The sequence below is a fragment of the Adiantum capillus-veneris genome, chromosome 1 (genome assembly GCF_014529385.1).
Source record: "Adiantum capillus-veneris isolate H3 chromosome 1, ASM1452938v2, whole genome shotgun sequence".
Taxonomy (NCBI): Eukaryota; Viridiplantae; Streptophyta; class Polypodiopsida; order Polypodiales; family Pteridaceae; genus Adiantum; species Adiantum capillus-veneris.
In genome coordinates, this window is record NC_140931.1 from 133,742,980 (window position 1) to 133,763,461 (window position 20,482).

Below are 20,482 nucleotides of genomic sequence, written 5' to 3' on the forward strand. Positions count from 1 at the left end.
CATAGCCTCATTAGTTTGCACATCCAGATCCAAAGCCACTAGCGTTTTGCATTTTCAGCCCTTAGCCTCGTAGATTCAAGCATCACTAGCGAGATCCCATCAGCATCTCAGCATCTAGGACCATTGGCATTTGTGCAATGATCAATCTAAAGCAAATGGCTCTCAAGCGATAGACAAGGGGGCCTTGGAGCAAGGGGTTTGGAACCCCATCTGGTGTTGGTCTTTTTCTCCCTCTATCACTCACAAAACCTAAAGCTCACAGTATCCTTCTCTCTTCTCTCTCTAGTCCATTGCACATCTCTCTCATGAAGTAAAAGAAACCCTCTCATGAAGTAAAACAAACCTTGAGTACGCACTGAGTACTCATCTTGTGTTATCACCATAAATCACTTCTGTTGCACATTATGAAATACAAAAGTCTGTGAATTATGCCAGTCTTTTGATACATCAACAACAAAATCCCCACCACCCCCCCCCCCCCCCCCCCCCCCAAAAAAAAAAAAAAACCCCGCTTCTATTGCCTTTTAGGATTTGTGCCTAAGCCCACACCATGGAGCTCTCCCTTACTCTATCCCATCTAGATTCAATGTATATGTCTACTAGACTTGCCTACTAAGTTTTAGTTGATGCTTGCATTGACTCCACATGGTACACACACTCATGGAGAGCCATGCACGACCTAGAACAGATTTGGGTTGATCTTGATCCCTACCATCATCTATGATGTCATTCAAAGCTCCCTCCAGAAGCCTATATAATGGCTCACTATGTACTAGCACTTGAGCAATAATCAATCCAATTTGTACCCATTTCTTTGTGCATTTATCAGAGCCTAAAGCTAGTCTATCTCTATTGGCCTAGGTTTGGGTCTTGTGGTTTTGAGTAGGTTCAACATTATCTCCTAAGCTAGGCCATTCCAACCTCTCTCTCTGATGGGCTACTCATGGAGAAGGTCCAGGTGATGCTCAAATCAGAGCTAAACTATATGAGGGATGACATCAGGAAGAAAATGCACGCGAACGTTGAGAGCTACAGGAACTCCATGTATGGAGACATGATGAGAGAACTAAGGAAAGAGATCCGGGGGGTACAGAATGAGGAAATTCAGATCGTGAAAACGGAATTACCAAACCTAATCAAGGCCGAAGTAAATGTAACAGATGCGTTATGCAAAAGAAACTCGATGAGGCAGTAGCAAGTTTTGAAGCATGGAGAACAAATATGGAAAAGCACATGGGGGAAAAAGATGCAATAATCGAGGAGCTAAAAGGAGAACTTGCGGCTTGCAAATCTGCAACGAAGGAGAAGGGAGACGACCAACCTTCGGTGCGGAAGGAGCTCGAGGACATGAAGGATCAGATGAAAGCTCTACGGGAAGGAGATGAACAAAAATAAAAAACGGCATCTCCATGGGCAGAACGTCTTGTTAAGACACAAGAAAAGGTTGATGAAGCAGAGAAATGGATTGAGGATGCGAAGAAGGGAAGGCCCAGATGCCTGAGACCACACCTACCTCCACCATTATTAATATGACCATTGAGGAAGAGCAGAAAAGGAAGAATCGGGCTCTGCATGTGCGGGTCACAAGAGTCAAAGACAAAGAGAATGTAGATGAAGAAGTGAAGGAACTGCTACAACGCATGGGTATCACAGAGCCTACTCACACAAGTGCATGGAGAGTGGGCAAGAAAGGAATCGATAAGAAGGGAAATGTAAAGGATAGGGCACTTATTCTCCGCTTCCCGAATACAAAAATAAGGAAAGAATTTCTAAAGAAGAGGCCAACTCTTAAGAAAACCGGTATTTTCCTAGGAGATGACCTTACATTGGCACAAGTGGCACACATGCAAGAGTTGATGCCAGAGATCAGGGCAGCAAGAGAAAAGGGGAAAATCGCTTTTTATAGAGGAGGGAAAGTAGTGGTTCTGGAAAAGCGCTCATCATGACGGTGCAAGACCTATGGGGCGACGCTCCGGATAGCGGCGTGGAATTGTAATGGATCATATAGGCTAGATGTAGGTGCCTTTGAAGACAGCTTTAGGGATAGAGACAGTTTTCTACTCAGAGACACACCAGATACCGGGACAACTTATGCCACATGTGAAGGGGTATTTATGGGAAACAGCTAGTCGACCAGACAAGAGATCTCTACGAGGTAGCCGGGGTTCAGGAGGAGTAGCAGTCTTATTTAAAGAGGAGCTAAAACCACTACTACAGGTTATCACGAAAGATGAACAAGCAAGGTATATGTGGGTGAGAATGAGAGCCGAGACAGGTAGATTTCTATATATCGCTATATGCTACTTCCCTCCAAGCACATCAGTCTACTCCTCACCTAAAGGACAATCCCCTTTCTCCATATTGAATAATGACATATGGGAGTTCTCTAGAGATGGAGACATCGTTCTCTTAGGAGACTTTAATGCCCGAACGGCCAACTCTCAAGCAGTATTCTATGATACTTCCGAGGAAATGCTCATAGAAGTGGATCTATCACAGGAGGGGCTTACTAGAAACTCACAGGATAAGGAACACACTGAATATGGGAGACATCTCATGGAGATGGCAACTACACATGGTTTGGCCATACTTAATGGTCCAGAGAATTTCCCTTTATCTAGGGGATTCACATGCTTCCCGCACAGGTATGGGGCCAGTACAGTGGATTATGTCATGACTTCACCAAGCTTTATGTCTAGCATCGAGGACTTTAAGGTGGGACCCAGACCGGTTCGGATTGCAGTGGATCATGCTCTCTTGACCTTATCAATCTCCTTCCAATACAATGCCTCTCAAGTACAAAGGAAGAAGACACACACAAGATATACTTTCACGCCAGAGACTGACTCAGTCTATGTGGAAAAGATCTATAATAGGATGTGGGCAGCTGAGCCAGTATATACTGTAGAGGAGATTACTTCTCAGCTAACAGAGATACTACATGGAGCAGCACAAGAGGCATATCCACATACTCAGCCTGATCAGAAGAGAGGATCTGGAAACATGACTCAAAACAGTTGGTACGACGAGGAACGCAGAGAGACGAGAACCCAGGTCCAAAAAGAACTTACACTTGGGATCATCACATATAAGCAGTCTCGGATTGCTCTTCGGCGTATAGTACGTAGCAAGAAAAGGGCATTTTTAGCCAAGCTGGAGAAGGATTTATATCAGCTCTTCTTGAGTCAGGACTCACATGAGGCCTGGCGTTTATTTCACGAGCACTCATCGCCTCCGACAATTACTTCTCCTGAGATTTGGGGTCAATATGTAACATCATTATATACGGTATCTGGACAGCCTCCATTACCAGATCCGCTACAACCATGCCCTGCTCCTAGTACTTTCTTTACTACGGAAATGGTGGGAAAAGCCATTGATAAGATGAAAACAAGAAGAGCATATGATCATGAGGGTTTAGTAGCAGAACATCTGATCCATGCAAGGGATCTACTTTCAGAAGTCCTTGCTCGTCTGTTTCATCGGGTCATGTGTGAAGGATTACCTGAATCTTGGAAATTATCTACTATCGTACCTATTTTCAAGTCAGGGGATCCTATGATACCCGGGAACTACCGTACCATTATGGTGGGTCACACATTGACCCGACTGTACGCATCCATTTTGGAACAAAAATTGAGTAGATGGGCAGTGAATGAGGGCATAAGGGCAACAGGACAAGCTGGATTCAGGAGGGGTTATTCCACTTTGGATCATATTCTTCGCTCAGAGCCATTATTGAGGAAGGAAGAGCAAGCGGGAGGAGAATGTATTGTTGCTTTGTGGATTTTCAGAAAGCTTTTGATACAGTACCAAGGGCCAGATTGATGCGCAAAATGCAAGAGTTAGGGGTCCCCAAAGAGGTTATCTGGGGGATCATGGCCTTATACGGGTCACTAATTGGTTATGTACATACTCCAGAAGGGGATTCCGACATTGTTCATTCCACTGTTGGAGTAAAGCAAGGATGCCCACTGTCCCCTACTTTATTTGGTATGTATATAGATGAGGTATCAGATTACATTGATAGATAGGGTGACAGAGGTGCTCAACTTGCAGGGTCATGGATCCCTTTGCTGTTGTATGCAGATGATATTGTATTGATTGCAGAATCACCAGATGGAATGCAGAGGCAGTTAGATGTATTACATAAATTCGCGGAAGACAACGGATTGTCGGTAAACTTGGGTAAAATCAAACTTATGGTGTTTAACACCACACGGCAGTGGGTTAGGAGATCGGCACCTACATTTGCTTATGGCCAGGATACAGTAGAGTACACAGATGCATACACATACCTTGGTGTGGTATTTACAGGACCGAAGTTTACTCTTAAGAAAGCAGCGGATGCTAGATTGTCCAAAGCCTCTGCGGCCTTGGGAGGGTTGGAGAGGATGTGTTCACAAGTGCAGTTTCAGGAACCACGAACAAAACTTTGGCTCTTTGATACTATGGTGGCTTCGGCTATGCTTTATGGGGTCCAGATTTGGGGACCATCTGTGGATCAGGATAATTGGAAGTCAATGGAGAGACCTTTGGTATCTATGATTTCCCGAATGATTAGAGCCAAGGCCTCCGTACCACACGCGATTACTCGAGTGGAAGTAGCTGCCCCTCCGATAGAAATTGAAGCTCTTACCAGAGCAGTGTCCTTTATACATGGTTTGTGGGATACAAATAATTGCCGATATACTAGATTGGCCCTCGAATCCTCTCGACAATTAGCAATGAAAGGAGATACATCATGCTGGTATGCGCAACTGTCCTCGTGGTTTCAGAGACACGGGTTCAGTATGGAAAGATTACCCCCCTTCCAATACTCTCTTGAGGCTCCATCACTGGCAATCACACGAACGGAGATTAATAAAATCATCCGCCAGGATCTTATACAGTTGGACACCAAGAGGACATGGGTAGACCCTACACAAGAATTGGGCACAAAGATGGCCGACTACAAAGAAAACTTCCTACAGCTATCTGAAGATGGTTTTGTGATTCGCCCGAGCTACATGGATACCCACCTGTCTCATGGTTTGAGATGTGCTATTGGTCAGATTCGTACATCCTCACACCAGCTCGAAATTGAATTTGGCAGATTTAGGGGAATCCCACCTGAGAGCAAAATTTGCAAGTTATGCGGAATGGAGCCGGAGACAGAATTACATTACATATGTCATTGCACCGTATACTATGAGATACATGGGCGTTTCCATTGCCTATTTAAAGGAAGGCTTTGGACCTCTAGATAGAGTCATGCAATACCAAGATCAAAGGTGCTTAGGCCTGTACCTACTGGAACTACATCGGCACAGTTATAATCTAATGAGAAGACAAAGAGCACTACAGCCTTAGAGGCAAATCACAGATTTCTTCGGATCGAGAGAAGCAGGAATGGAAGGAGAAGCAAGAGGCCAGCAGCGAGCACAAAGGAGTACTCACATTCATACCAAAGGCACCCTCATTGACAGGGCGATCGAGCTTAGGAAATCGAGACGAGCACGACCGAGATGCAGAAGCACACTTCACCGGAGGAGACTACAACAAAGGATTAGAAGCATTCTAGCCAGACACCTAGAATGCTCGTAAGAAGTTTATCTGTATTTAGTTTTTCGCATTTATTTTCACACTTTCACACTTTTCAGACATTGTAACAGATTCACCACTTTTGTATCAGTTTGGTCTCATAGGTCACTCTGGCCTTTTGAAGACGTTAATAAAACATTTCATTTCTCTCTCTCTCTCTCTCTCTCTCTCTCTCTCTCTCTCTCTCTCTCTCTCTCTCTCTCTCTCTCTCTCTCTCTCTCGGATGGTTGCCATTCATACCTCCTTGCATCGCATTTAGGATTTTGCATGGTTAGCATTGGATTGAATCATGTGTGTGTGTGTGTGTGTGTGTGTGTGTGTGAGAGAGAGAGAGAGAGAGAGAGAGAGAGAAACAAATCGTGAATTGGCACTTTAAATTTTGGGAAAATTACCAAAATACCCCTCTAATTTGTGGAAATTCCCAAAATACCCCTCAAATTTCAAAAATTCCCAAAACACCCCCAATATTTTGTCATAAATTCCCAAATTGCCCCTTAAATTTTCCAAAATTCCCAAAATACCCTTGGTTGTGAAATTAAATTTCTCCAAAGATTAAAAAATTTGTAGCTTTTCATAAGAAGACTCATTGCTTATTAATGTAAGATGCTAAATCCAGAATTTAAATTGATTATGTAGGCTTTGGAGATTAATTGCTTCATTATCTTTAGACATAATTGCCTTCTTTGTGAGGTAATTTGTGGAAAATTACATGCTAAGCATGCAAAAACGGATCTCAATTATTAAAAGGGAATAAAGATTGAAAAATCTTAAACAATCTAACCAAAATAGATACAAGGGTATTCTGGGAATTTTTGAAATTTGAGGGGTATTTTGGTAATTTTCCCTTAAATTTTTTATGCTTACTATTGCCCATTCTTTGCAAAAAATTTTGCGTGAAAATGGTGTTTGACCATGCCTTTAATATGAGCCCAAGCATGCCTCATTTGGAGCTTTTTTGAGCTCTTGAGCCCTCGGTACCTGATGCAACAAGGTCAAATTCTGCAAGTTTCGACCCATTCGAACAAGCAACTTGCAGAATTTGACGACGGACGTCCTATCTTTGGATTGGTCACGTTGTGGGGTCAAACCCTGCTTTACTTTTGGGGAGCTAGGTGGCGACTTGGCACTCCATCAATAGGACCCTATACGGCTTTCGGGTCCGCAGCCAATCAACCGACCGACTGCGCAAAGTTTTTGGCCTCCCTACTTCGCCCTTCGACCAGTCGGGCTCATTCCGACTTCCCCAACCGACCGTCACCGGCACGCAACCCTGATAGATCTAGTTGGCGCTCGGCGGCTCCGTCCAGTGCTCCCGAGACGGGTTCCTGCGACTTACAAGCCCCAGCCTCTAGCCTCACACCGCTTCTATAGCGGTCTTTCCCACCGACTCCAGTCTCATTCGGCGAGCAGAGCAAGGTATTCCCACACACACAACCAAAATTCCGAGGAGTTTTAACAAGCAATCTTTCCCACGGTTCTGCAAAATTTTGGGCTTTCAAAGAAGGTGTTCCCACAAGTGTTTTGGTTGTTGACTGACACACAATAGGGCGTTCACACAAGGAGCTCTATCACTCCTTTTCAAGCTCACATCTTTCATCAACTTGTATATCCCCATCAATTTTTGTGTGTGCTTCCTAAATTTCGAAGTACCCCCCAAAATTTGTAAGCCCTAAATTCAAGAGATCAATCCTTGAACTTCAAAGTCTCGATACTTTGAAGAGGTGTGAAGAGTGGCTCCACAAGGTTATATCTCCGTTGTAAAATCTCTTGCAATATTAGTGCACAAATCACACGAGGACTAGACACTGCTCCGAGTCGGGTAAGACCTTCCTCTCACGCACTTCTACGAGTGCATCATTCTTGTTACACACGCTTTGGGGTACACTATGGGCAAGGATAAAGGGGTACCTAATGAAAAAGCAGCTATGGTCCACAGTCAAGCCATCGAGGGAGGATTGAGACTAGGCGGTCTCAAGCACAATTCACAGCATGGGATGAGCAAGCATTAGGGATCCTTCTCACCGCTATAGGGGATAATTACATCCACTACCTAGACGAATGCATTACTTCCTATGATGCATGGGTCACACTTGAGAGACACTGTGGAGCCATAATTAAACACTCCAAGATCTGTCTCAAAATGCAACTTTATGGTCTCCCCATGGAACCAAGAGAAGATCTCCCTTCTCTTGTCAAGAGAATGAAGAGCATATGTGACCAGTTGGCATACATAAAATGCCTGGTGGAGAATGAAGACCAAGTAGCCATTCTACTCAAGGCGGTAGCAGATGCAGACTACGGTCAGATTGTCATAGTGCTCAAAGAAAAGGAGAATGTACCAAACCTGGAGGACGTCATCGACTCGCTCCAAGAGCACGAGAAGAAGATTCCAGACACGAAGACTTCGCGAGGAGCTTTTTTTGCTACATCAAGGAACCAAACAAAGAAAAGAAGCAAACACTGCAGTTGCACCAACCACACATCCGACAAATGTTACAAAATCAACCCTTGTGTGCTTTGAGGTAAGAATAATCCCGGATCTAATTGGTGTCTGTACAAATTGAAAAAAGATAAAGGCAAAGTCAACATTACTGAAGAATCTAGTGAAGAGGACAGTGAAGTAGTGTGCTACATAGATGTACTCTGAGACACTCACATTCTCCTACACCCTAGTTGCTTACAATTCTCTAGGAAAGGAACTCCTGCCCTACACCCTTGGTGTCCACCATTCTCAAGGGGAAGGATTTTTGGCCTACACCCTACTGCCACTACTCTCTAGGGGAGGCACTTTTTTGTACACCTATCTAGATGGGAGACTTAGACCCCACTAGAAGGTGCCTTTGATATTTGTTGTGCTTAGACACAAAAAGGGAGGGTTGTTAGGATTTGTGTCTAAGCCCACACCATGGAGCTCTCCCCTTACTCTATCCTATCTAGATTCAATGTATCTGTCTACTAGACTTGCCTACTACGTTTCGTTGATGTTTGCATTGACTCTGCATGGTATACACACACCCACACACACACTCATGGAGAGGCATGCATGACATAGAAGAGAATTGGGCTGATCTTGATGCCTACCATCATCTATGATGTGATTCAAAGCTCCCTCTAGAAGCCTAAATAATGGCTCACTATGTACTAGCACTTGAGTTCAATAATCAACCCAATTTGTGCCCACTTTCTTTGTGCATTGAGTCTCCTAAGTGTGCTAGGTGTGGCTGCACATGAGGCTCTCACCATCATCATGAATGTAAGCCTAATCTATCCACCTTAATCTACTTACTTAACATGCCTTCCTCCCTTATTTTAAGAAGAGAAAGAAAGATATGCTGATGTCGTTTAAAATATCAAAAGGCCCACAAGACCAGAACAAGGTACAACCGATGACGATCTCTCTCATATGAAAGGACAAGCAAAGAGACATTAAAATTTAGCATCTCCTCCTTCCTGCCAAAGGCTTCAATTCGCAGCCCACATAAAGTAAACCCTGATCTGTAAACTAACACCTTTTGTAGCAATAAATATCATCATGCTGCATAAAGCCATGGAAGGAGGGCTAATCATCAAACTGTAGTGTGCATGTCTCCAATAAGATACTAAGCTTAACATATGGCTCACCCCAATGACCATATGCATCATATTCACCACATGTACATGGTAATAGAGCAAAGAATCTTCACAATGGAGACTAGAGCTCGAGTCCTGATACCACAAATATAGTCTACTTCTGAGAGTAATGGTATGCCAACTTAAACAGTTCAGTCACACACAACTCATGAACCATAGTACATAGTGCTCTAGTATTAATGGCACATAATGCTCTTGTGATAATGTTATGTCCACTTTCATTGTGACGACCCTTCTTCTCATTTGAGTACAGAGAAGGAGAGAATTAATCATAATGACTTTAGAAAAACTCAAACTCCTTCCTCCTCCCTTTCTTTACCTCTTAACAGACTCTTCTTGACGGCTCAGCCATACCTAGAAGAAGAAACAAAACAAGGCCCCCTTGTTCTCCATTAAAAAGAGATTAAACCCCGTACACTCTTCAGACAGCCAATTGAAACAGTAAATAAATAAGATTTTCGCACATATATTGAGATGATATAAAGACTCCTCTGGCACTCACAGCTTGCTTAGCAGCCACCACAATCTCTGCTTCACTTGCTGTTGGTTGACTGTAGGCTATATTATGGTGGATGGTGTCATTAAAGAGCACCTAAAAAAACAAAAACCTAATCAGATATGGTCAGATAAACATGTGTCAGCAGGAGTGATGGTTTAACCCTCCCAGTGCAAACTTACAGTATCTTGAGGTACCACAGCAACTGCTCTACGGAGAGAAGCCTGAGTCAATATTCGTAAATCAAGATTATCCATAAACAACGCTCCTGAGTCTGGATCATAGAGCCGTAATAACAGCTTCACTATTGTAGACTTCCCAGACCCAGAAGGTCCTACAATAGCTACACTTTCACCGGGCTCTGCAATCAAAGATACCCCATTTAACACCTGCACAGATAATGCCAAGCTTGAAAACATCCCAACAAGAACCTTAAGTAACAGTGTCCGATTAACATACACCTTTCTTGACGATTTGTATGTAAAATGCAAGTTTTGAGCCCTAATTCTCACTCCAGGCCCATCCTTCTGGAGCTCCACGTAACCATCCTTTAGCGACGACCTTGTCCTGGCAAAAAGACTCAACATATTATTTGCTTATAGTTGGAGATATGCTTTCTGACATTTTTGCAAACACCAAGTTAGATTTGAGATTACTATCTCTGAATGATCACAGAGAACGTACATCAAAAGAAATTTTTGAAAACATAAGATGGTCTACATAAGAGCATAAAAGCAGCCATCTTGCCACAGCAAGCTCAACTGAATCCGCTCTCAAATTAGGGATTTACTTGTTGCTTTGCCAGTTTGAAAACTCAAATACAGTGGCTCAGCTCAAGGACACCGAAGCAAAGTCACAGTATAAATACTCCTTACTTTTTATTTCTGTGAAAATGATCCTTCCATTGATTATAGATAAATGACAGCTAGATCACAAAATGGGATGGGGGAAGAGCCATGCAGGTAGCCAATAATGCCACTGGATACCCTGGCCCACCATGAAGAAAAGCCCTGGCCGCCACAACCGTACGGAAGCCTGGTGCTGTCTCTCTGCTTTGTCGGAGCTACCCTCAATCCTGTCGTATTGGCCACGGTTTGTGTGTATCAGATCCAGCCAAAAGGCACAAACGCACTGTTACGGCTCGAGGCTTAGGTCTGCCCTCGAAAACGCTGTGGCAACAGGCCCGCCATACAAACCATAAGCCTAGCCTACAGGCTACTAATCACTTCCCATCTAGAGTCTCTATCCTATGTCCAAGCTACTGTCAAGAAATCAGGCACCAGACATTGATAAGGTCGTCCCACCCGTAGTGCCCCTTGGTCTCCAACGGATGCCCACAAAAGGGGCAAACCGAGTCCACCATGTGCAAGCCCAGACCCCCACTTCAGTCCCTCTGTGTGCGACCAGCCACTGAAAGACGGTAGTTCAACGAGCCTGGTGGCTAGCCGAGAGCCAATTCCAAAAGTCTGCCAGGAACTCATCCATGATCCCTCTTGATGTCCATGTCATAATGCTACTGGAATGGTCTACCGTGTGGACATCTGTATATGCTTGCCAAGCCAAAGAACCGTAAACTGGAAGAAAGGAATCCCCGGGTGGTTGGAAGAGGCAAAGGATCTCACCACCACTCACCAAGGTCCCGCTGCAGGTGAGGTAGAGGTCGAGCTCTCGGCCAGTCCCTTCCAATGTGACATGAAACGTTTCGTGGTTTCGTGTGTTTCGGAGCTCAAAGAAAGCGAAACACAGGTTTCGTTTTACATGTATACACCTATAATTATACATCGAATATACATATAAATTCACCTGTCAAGACATGTGAAATACCAAAATCTAGATGTGAGACTGAGTCAAGTGTGAACTTGAATCATGAGACAGCCTTTGTGTGAGAGTGCACGTGTGCGGAAGCGTGAGAGAGGAGAAATGAAATGAAATGAAATGTTATATTAACGTCTTCAAAAGGCCAGAATGACCTATGAGACCAAATTGATACAAAAGTGGTGAATCTGTTACAATGTCTGGGTACCTTAGTACAAAAGTACTAAGTGTGAAAAGTGTGAAAGTGTGAAAATAAATGTGAAAAACTAAATACAAAGTATTAAATAAACTTCTTAGCAGCATTCTAGGTGTCTAGCTAGAATGCTTCTAATCCTTTGTTGTAGTCTCCTCTGGTGAAGTGTGCTTCTGCATCTTGGTCGTGGTCGTCTCGATTTCCTAAGCTCAGTCGCTCTGTCAATTAGGGTGCCTTTGGTATGAATGTGGGTACTGTCTTCTCATTAGATTATCCCTGTGCCGATGTAGTTCCAGTAGGTACAAGCCTCAGCATCTTTGATCTTGGTATTGCATGATTCTATCTAGAGGTCCAAAGCCTTCTTTAAAGAGGCAATGAAAACGCCCCCGTATCTCATAGTATATTGTGCAGTGGCATATATAGTGTAATTCTGTCTCCGGCTCCATTCCGCATAACTTGCAAATTCTGCTCTCAGGTGGGATTCCCCTAAATCTGCACAATTCAATTTCCAATTGGTGTGAAGATGTACGAATCAAAGCACATCTCAAACCATGAGACAGGTGGGTATCCATGTAACTCGGGCGAATCACAAATCCATCTTCAGATAGTTGTAGGAAGTTTTCTTTGTAGTCGGCCATCTTCGTGCCCAATTCTTGTGTAGGGTCTACCCATGTCCTCTTAGTATCCAACTGTATAAGATCCTGTCGGATGATTTTATTAATCTTCGTTCGTGTAATTGCCAGTGATGGAGCCTCAAGAGAGTATTGGAAGGGGGGTAATCTTTCCATACTGAACCCGTGTCTCTGAAACCACAATGACAGTTGCGCATACCAGCATGATGTATCCCCTTTCATTGCTAATTGTCGAGAGGATTCGAGGGCCAGTTTAGTATATCGGCAATTATTTGTATCCCACAAACCATGTATAAAGGACACTGATCTGGTAAGAGCTTCAATTTCTATCGGAGGGGCCGCTAGTTCCGCTCAGGTAATCGCGTGTGGTACGGAGGCGTTGGCTCTAATCATTCGGGAAATCATAGATACCAAAGGTCTCTCCATTGACTTCCAATTATCCTGATCCACAGATGGTCCCCAAATCTGGACCCCATAAAGCATAGCCGAAGCCACCATAGTATCAAAGAGCCACAGTTTTGTTCGTGGTTCTTGAAACTGCACTTGTGAACACATCCTCTCCAACCCTCCCAAGGCCGCAGAGGCTCTAGATAATCTAGCATCCGCTGCTTTCTTAAGAGTAAACTTCGGTCCTGCAAACACCCCCCCAAGGTATGTGTATGCATCTGTGTACTCTACTGTATCCTGGCCATATGCAAATGTAGGTGCCGATCTCCTAACCCACTGCGGTGTGGTGTTAAACACCATAACTTTGGTTTTACCCACGTTTACCGACAGTCCACTGTCCTCCGCGAATTTATGTAAAGCATCTAGCTGCCTCTGCATTCCATCTGGTGATTCTGCTATCAATACAATATCATCTGCATACAACAACAAAGGGATCCATGACCCTGCAAGTTGAGCCCCTCTGTCACCCTCTCTATCAATGTAATCTGATACCTCATCTATGTACATACCAAATAAAGTAGGGGACAGTGAGCATCCCTGCTGTACTCCAACGGTGGAATGAACAATGTCGGAATAGGAGTACGTACATAACCAATTACTGACCCGTATAAGGCCATGATCCCCCAAATAATCTCTTTGGAAACCCCTAACTCTTGCATCCTGCGCATCAATCTGGCCCTTGGTACTGTATCAAAAGCTTTCCGAAAATCCACAAAGCAACAATACATCCTTCTCCCGTTTGCTCTTCCTTCCTCAATAATGGCTCTGAGCGTAAGAATATGATCTAAAGTGGAATAACCCCTTCTGAATCCAGCTTGTCCTGTTGCTCTTATGCCCTCATTCTCTGCCCAAACGCCACAGAGAGAGAGAGAGAGAGAGAGAGAGAGAGAGAGAGAGAATGAAATGAAATGTTATATTAACGTCTTCAAAAGGCTAGAATGATCTATGAGACCAGACTGATACAAAGTGGTGAATCTGTTACAATGTCTGGGTACCTTACTACTAAAGTACTAGGTGTGAAAAGTGTGAAAGTGAATGTGAAAAACTAAATAATAAACTTCTTAGGAGCATTCTGGGTGTCTGGCTAGAATGCTTTTAATCCTTTGTTGTAGTCTCCTCCGGTGAAGTGTGCTTCTGCCTCTTGGTCTTGGTCGTCTCGATTTCCTAAGCTCAATCGCTTTGTCAATTAGGGTGCCTTTGGTATGAATGTGGGTACTCCTTTGTGTTGGCTGCTGGCCTCCTGCTTCCCCTTCCACTCCTGCTTCACTCGATCCGAAGAAATCTGTGATCTGCCTATGAGGCTGTAGTGCTCTTTGTCTTCTCATTAGATTATCCCTGTGCCAATGTAGTTCCAGTAGATACAAGCCTAAGCATCTTTGATCTTGGTATTGCACGATTCTATCTAGAGGTCCAAACCTTCTTTAAAGAGGCAGTGAAAACGCCCACGTATCTCGTAGTATACTGTGCAGTGGCATATGTAGTGTAATTCTGTCACCGGCTCCATTCCGCATAACTTGCAAATTATGCTCTCAGGTGGCATTCCCCTAAATCTGCCAAATTCAATTTCCAACCGGTGTGAGGATGTACGAATCTGACCAATAGCACATCTCAAACCATGAGACAGGTGGGTATCCATGTAACTCGAGCGAATCACAAATCCATCTTCAGATAGTTGTAGGAAGTTTTCTTTGTAGTCGGCCATCTTCGTGCCCGGTTCTTCTATAGGGTCTACCCATGTCCTCTTAGTATCCAACTGTATAAGATCCTGTCGGATGATTTTATTAATCTCCGTTCGTGTAATTGCCAGTGATGGAGCCTCAAGTGAGTATTGGAAGGGGGGTAATCTTTCCATACTGAACCCGTGTCTCTGAAACCACGATGACAGTTGCGCATACCAGCATGATGTATCCCCTTTCATTGCCAATTGTCGGGAGGATTCGAGGGCCAATCTAGTATATCGGCAGTTATTTGTATCCCACAAACCATGCATAAAGGACACTGATCTGGTAAGAGCTTCAATTTCTATCGGAGGGGCCGCTAGTTCCGCTCGGGTAATCGCGTGTGGTACGGAGGCCTTGGCTCTAATCAATCGGGAAATCATAGATACCGAAGGTCTCTCCATTGACTTCCAATTATCCTGATCCACAAATGGTCCCCAAATCTGGACCGCATAAAGCATAGCCGAAGCCACCATAGTATCAAAGAGCCACAGTTTTGTTCGTGGTTCTTGAAACTGCACTTGTGAACACATCCTCTCCAACCCTCCCAAGGCCGCAGAGGCTCTAGATAATCTAGCATCCGTTGCTTTCTTAAGAGTAAACTTCGGTCCTGCAAATACCACCCCAAGGTATTTGTATGCATCTGTGTACTCTACTGTATCCTAGCCATATGCAAATGTAGGTGCCGATCTCCTAACCCACTGCCGTGTGGTGTTAAACACCATAACTTTGGTTTTACCCAAGTTTACCGACAGTCCACTGTCCTCCGCGAATTTATGTAAAGCATCTAGCTGCCTCTGCATTCCATCTGGTGATTCTGCTATCAATACAATATCATCTGCATACAACAGCAAAGGGATCCATGACCCTGCAAGTTGAGCACCTCTGTCACCTTCTCTCTCAATGTAATCTGATACCTCATCTATGTACATACCAAATAAAGTAGGGGACAGTGGGCATCCCTGCTTTACTCCACCGGTGGAATGAACAACGTCGGAATCCCCTTCTGGAGTACGTACATAACCAGTTACTGACCCGTATAAGGCCATGATCCCCCAAATAATCTCTTTGGGGACCCCTAACTCTTGCATCCTACGCATCAGTCTAGCCCTTGGTACTGTATCAAAAGCTTTCCGAAAATCCACAAAGCAACAATACATCCTTCTCCCGTTTGCTCTTCCTTCCTCAATAATGGCTCTGAGCGTAAGAATATGATCTAAAGTGGAATAACCCCTTCTGAATCCAGCTTGTCCTGTTGCCCTTATGCCCTCATTCTCTGCCCATCTACTCAATTTTTGTTCAAGAATGCATGCGTACAGTCAGGTCAAAGTGTGACCTACCATAATGGTACGGTAGTTCCCGGGTATCATAGGATCCCCTGACTTGAAAATAGGTACAATAGTAGATAATTTCCAAGATTCAGGGAATCCTTCACACATGACCCGATTAAACAGACAAGCAAGGATTTCTGAAAGTAGATCCCTGGCATGGATCAGATGTTCTGCTACTAAACCCTCATGATCATATGCTCTTCTTGTCTTCATCTTATCAATGGCTTTTCCCACCATTTCTGTAGTAAAGAAAGTACTAGTAGCAGGGCATGGCTCTAGCTGATCTGGTAATGGAGGCTGTCCAGATACCATATATAATGATGTTACATATTGACCCCAGATCTCAGGAGAAGTGATCGTCGGATGCGGTGAGTGCTCGTGAAATAAGCGAGAGGCCTCATGTGAGTCCTAACTCAAGAAGAGCTGATATAAATCCTTCTCCAGCTTGGCTAAAAATGCCCTTTTCTTGCGACGTACTATACGCCGAAGAGCAATCCGAGACTACTTATATGTGATGATCCCAAGTGTAAGCTCTTTCTGGACCTGGGTTCCCGTCTCTCTGCATTCCTCATCATACCAACTGTTTTGAGGCGTGTTCCCCGATCCTCTCTTCTGATCAGGTTGAGTATGTGGGTATGCCTCTTGTGCTGCTCCATGTAGTATCTCTGTTAATTGAGAAGTAATCTCCTCTACAGTATATACAGGCTCGGCTGCCCACATCCTATTATAGATCTTTTCCACATAGACTAAATCAGTTTCAGGCGTGAAAGTATATCTTGTGTGTGTCTTCTTCCTTTGTACTTGAGAGGCATTGTATTGGAAGGAGATTGATAAGGTCAATAGAGCATGATCCATTGCAATCCCAACCGGTCTGGGTCCCACCATAAAGTACTTGATACTAGAAATAAAGCTTGGTGAAGTCATGACATAATCCACTGTACTGGCCCCATGCCTGTGCGGGAAGCATGTGAATCCGCCAGATAACGGGAAATTCTCTAGACCATTAAGTATGGCCAAACCATGTATAGTTGCCATCTCCATGACATGTCTCCCATATTCAGTGTGTTCTTTATCTTGTGAGTTTCTAGTAAGCCCTCTCTGTGATAAATCCACTTCTCTGAGCATTTCCTCAGAAGTATGATAGAATACTGCTTGAGAGTTGGCCATTCTGGCATTAAAGTCTCCTAAGAGAACGATGTCTCCATCTCTAGAGAACTCCCATATGTCATTATTCAATATGGAGAAAGGGGATTGTCCTTTAGGTGAGGAGTAGACTGAGGTACTCGGAGGGAAGTAGCATATAGCGATATATAGAAATCTACCTGTCTCGGCTCTCATTCTCACCCACATATACCTTGCTTGCTCATCTTTCCTGATAATCTGTAGTAGTGGTTTCAACTCCTCTCTAAATAAGACTGCTACTCCTCTTGAACCCCGGCTACCCTGTAGAGATCTCTTGTCTGGTCGACCAGCTGTTTCCCATAAATAACCCTTCACATGTGGCATACGTTGTCCCGGTATCTGGTGTGTCTCTGAGTAGAAAACTATGTCTCTGTCCCTAAAGCTGTCTTCAAAGGCACCTACATCAAGCCTATATGATCCATTACAATTCCAAGCCGCTATCTGGAGCGTCGCCCCATACATCTCGCACCGTCATGATGAGCGCTTTTCCATAACCACTACTTTCCCTCCTCTATAAAAGGCGATTTTCCCCTTTTCTCTTGCTGCCCTGATCTCTGGCATCAACTCTTGCATGTGTGCCACTTGTGCCAATGTAAGGTCATCTCCCCGGAAAATACCGGTTTTCTTAAGAGTTGGCCTCTTCTTTAGAAATTCTTTCCTTATTTCTATATTCGGGAAGCGGAGAATAAGTGCCCTATCCTTTACGTTTCCCTTCTCATCGGTTCCTTTCTTGCCCACTCTCCATGCACTTGTGTGAGTGGGTTCTGTGATGCCCATGCGTTGTATCAGTTCCTTCACTTCTTCATCTACATTCTATTTGTCTTTGACTCCTGTGACCCGCACATGCAGAGCCCGAGTCTTCCTTTTCTGCTCTTCCTCAATGGTCATATTAATGATGGTGGAGGTAGGTGTGGTCTCCGGCATCTGGGCCTTCCCTTTCTTCGCATCCTCAATCCATTTCTCTGCTTCATCAACCTTTTCTTGTGTCTTAAAAAGACGTTCCGCCCATGAGGATGCCGTTTTCGATTTCTGTTCATCTCCTTCCCGTAGAGCTTTCATCTGATCCTTCATGTCCTCGAGCTCCTTCAGCACCAAAGAGAGAGAGAGAGACACACAAACACCAGAGATGGTGTAGAGGGGGCGATCAATCCCCCCATGACTACCATGAGCAGAAGACCCAATACAATCAGATGTGTGATCTCTATGAGATGAGAGATATATGGAAATATATGTGGGCGCCCAGACAAAAGTGGACGGTCGATCCCAAACTCGGGCAGCCGGACCAGGTACAACCTAGACTATGGGTAGCCAACCCGGAGACATACTAGCCATACAAGTATGCCCTAGACCTGTGAGGCAGCAGAGTGGTGTAAATCTAACACCCCCTCTCACGACCGGATGCTGAACAAACCGCATGAAGCCGAAGACGTGAGGCAAATGATGAAGATGTCTGTTGCAATGTCCACTGAAGGACAATACTAGATGAGTGTAGCAGCAGTCTCGGGTGTCCCGATCGCCAAGAAATCTCCGTTGTAAAGCAATAGGTAAAATAACACAAACAGTAGAAGCAAAACTGCTAGAACCTACAACATCCTCCACAAAGCTTGAATACACGGAACCTAGGCGTACATCAAAACCTTTAACAATGTTCCAAACAACCTTGGAAAGAAGCACATGGTGCATTATATAAGCCCACAATGGATAATTGTCTCCATCTACCATGTCATCAGCAAACAACATCTTGAAAACGTCATTGTCGTCTGCCATAGTGAAAGACTGAACTTGATGTAGAAATTGAAGGGAAATTGTTCGTGCTATATAGCACAAACTATAGTAGAGTGTCAAAGACATGTTATGGATGAATTTGTAGTGGACAAAATTTCACACAAAAGGATGAAATTGCATGCACAGTACCCCCACTAGTGGGAACAAAGGCCAAACTGAGTCTAAATTAAAAGTCTTAGCATACAAAGATCTGCGAGTCTCTTAAAGTATTTATAAGCCTGTTGAAACTCACCATCAAGCAGTGTAGCAAACTGTTGTACTTCGCCGATACAGGGTGAAGATACTGCGTGAAGGTCGGAGTGTGAAAACAACTCCTTGTCGTGAAAGAAGTGCCAATAGACTTGCAAGTGTCCTGCCTAATAGGATCTGTGGTGTCTATAGTCAAACCGTCTAGAGAAAATGGGGAAGCCCCATGAAGCTGCGACCTAGTGTGGCCACGTGGCTAAGCTATGTAAAACTCTAGGAAGGCCAGATGTAGCAGTTTGTGCCGTAAACTCCTTTGAATCAAGGAAAGCCATACTTGTAGAAGCTACTGTAAGCTGCAGCAGTCACCGATATACTGCACGGACCACCACTGGATGGTGTCCTGTCAGTAGGTAGGGTAATCCAAGATGAGGGGAAAGCCAAACTAAACAGTCTCCGTAGTGAAGAGCCTTTGAGAAGAGGTGTGGTCAGACCAAGTTGTCTGCATCGTAATCATCCTGTATGAAGGAGGAAAGCCAAACTAAGCAGTCTGCACTGTGAATATCCTCTAAGAAGAGGAAAGGCCAGACCAATCTGTCTGCGTCGTCTTGCCTGTATCTCCTGCCTCCAATCCTCTAGTGTCAACCAAAACAGAATCCGCGCCAACAACGTGACCAAACCGCAACTCGGTGTGGGTCTCAATGTGAATGAGCTAGGAATGACCTGTTGCCCAGGCCGGGGGATAAGTTTGTTGTGAGGTTACGGAGGGTGAGTGTAAGCAACTCTAAAGGTAGCAAAGAGCAACTGCACTACCATCCAAGCCAAGCTCCAGGTGACTCCGGATGTAGTCGCGTAATGATGCTTGATCTCCCACATCTCGCGGGTAAACTCTCTAAGAGAGTCTCCCATTCCAGTCTGTAGATCCAAGCAATGAACCTGTCCAAGAAGAGATCCAAGATCCTCTCTCTAAGTCCATGTAGATGCTCCTGTGTAAGCAAGTGATGTGACGTGTCGAGGTCAAGTGGTAAGTGTCTGTCCACCCAAGATGGTGGTGTCTTCTCTGGGAATGTCGGATCCCATATGCCATGAGCATGGCCATATCTCGTGTGAACTCCTCTGATGAGTGCATAGGTGTGTCCATAGCAAACTATATCACCAGCCAGTGGCAATTCCATTTTTGTTTATTTTCTCTTTCTTTGGGGAATTTCATTTGTTTTACCTTTTGGAAACACCCCTCTAGAAATCTAACTCGCCTGCATTGCATAGCCAGTGTGGAACTGTTCAGAGAGAGTCCAGGCCTAAGGGCTAAAGAGCACTAAGGTTGGACAAGGACTATGGTTAGCCAAAGTGGGGTCATTGGCCAGCCAAAGCGGAATCCTTTGCTACATAGGCTACATTTCAGTTCTGGGTGTGGTTGCAGTGTACAAAGAGGGTCAGATGACCTAGAAGAATGTAATGGCAGAAACTCCTAAATTTTAGGGACTGCT

At 44.4% G+C, this 20,482-nt stretch overlaps 1 protein-coding gene across 2 annotated transcripts in view; it reads right to left on the reverse strand.

Annotated features, from left to right (window-relative positions):
- The window catches only part of LOC147465601 (ABC transporter B family member 23, mitochondrial-like), a 112,159-nt gene that overhangs the window by 53,789 nt on the left and 37,888 nt on the right, over positions 1-20,482 (reverse strand). For both annotated transcript variants that reach the window (XR_015189308.1, XM_086520811.1), the window contains exons 10-12: positions 10,171-10,276; positions 9,892-10,098; positions 9,716-9,805 (exon numbers count right to left, since the gene is read on the reverse strand). Coding sequence is in view for 1 of the 2 variants with exons in the window: in XM_086520811.1 (XP_086376937.1) it covers positions 9,716-9,805; positions 9,892-10,098; positions 10,171-10,276 (403 nt within the window). In the remaining variant the exon portion in view is untranslated. The remainder of the gene's footprint in view (positions 1-9,715; positions 9,806-9,891; positions 10,099-10,170; positions 10,277-20,482) is intronic.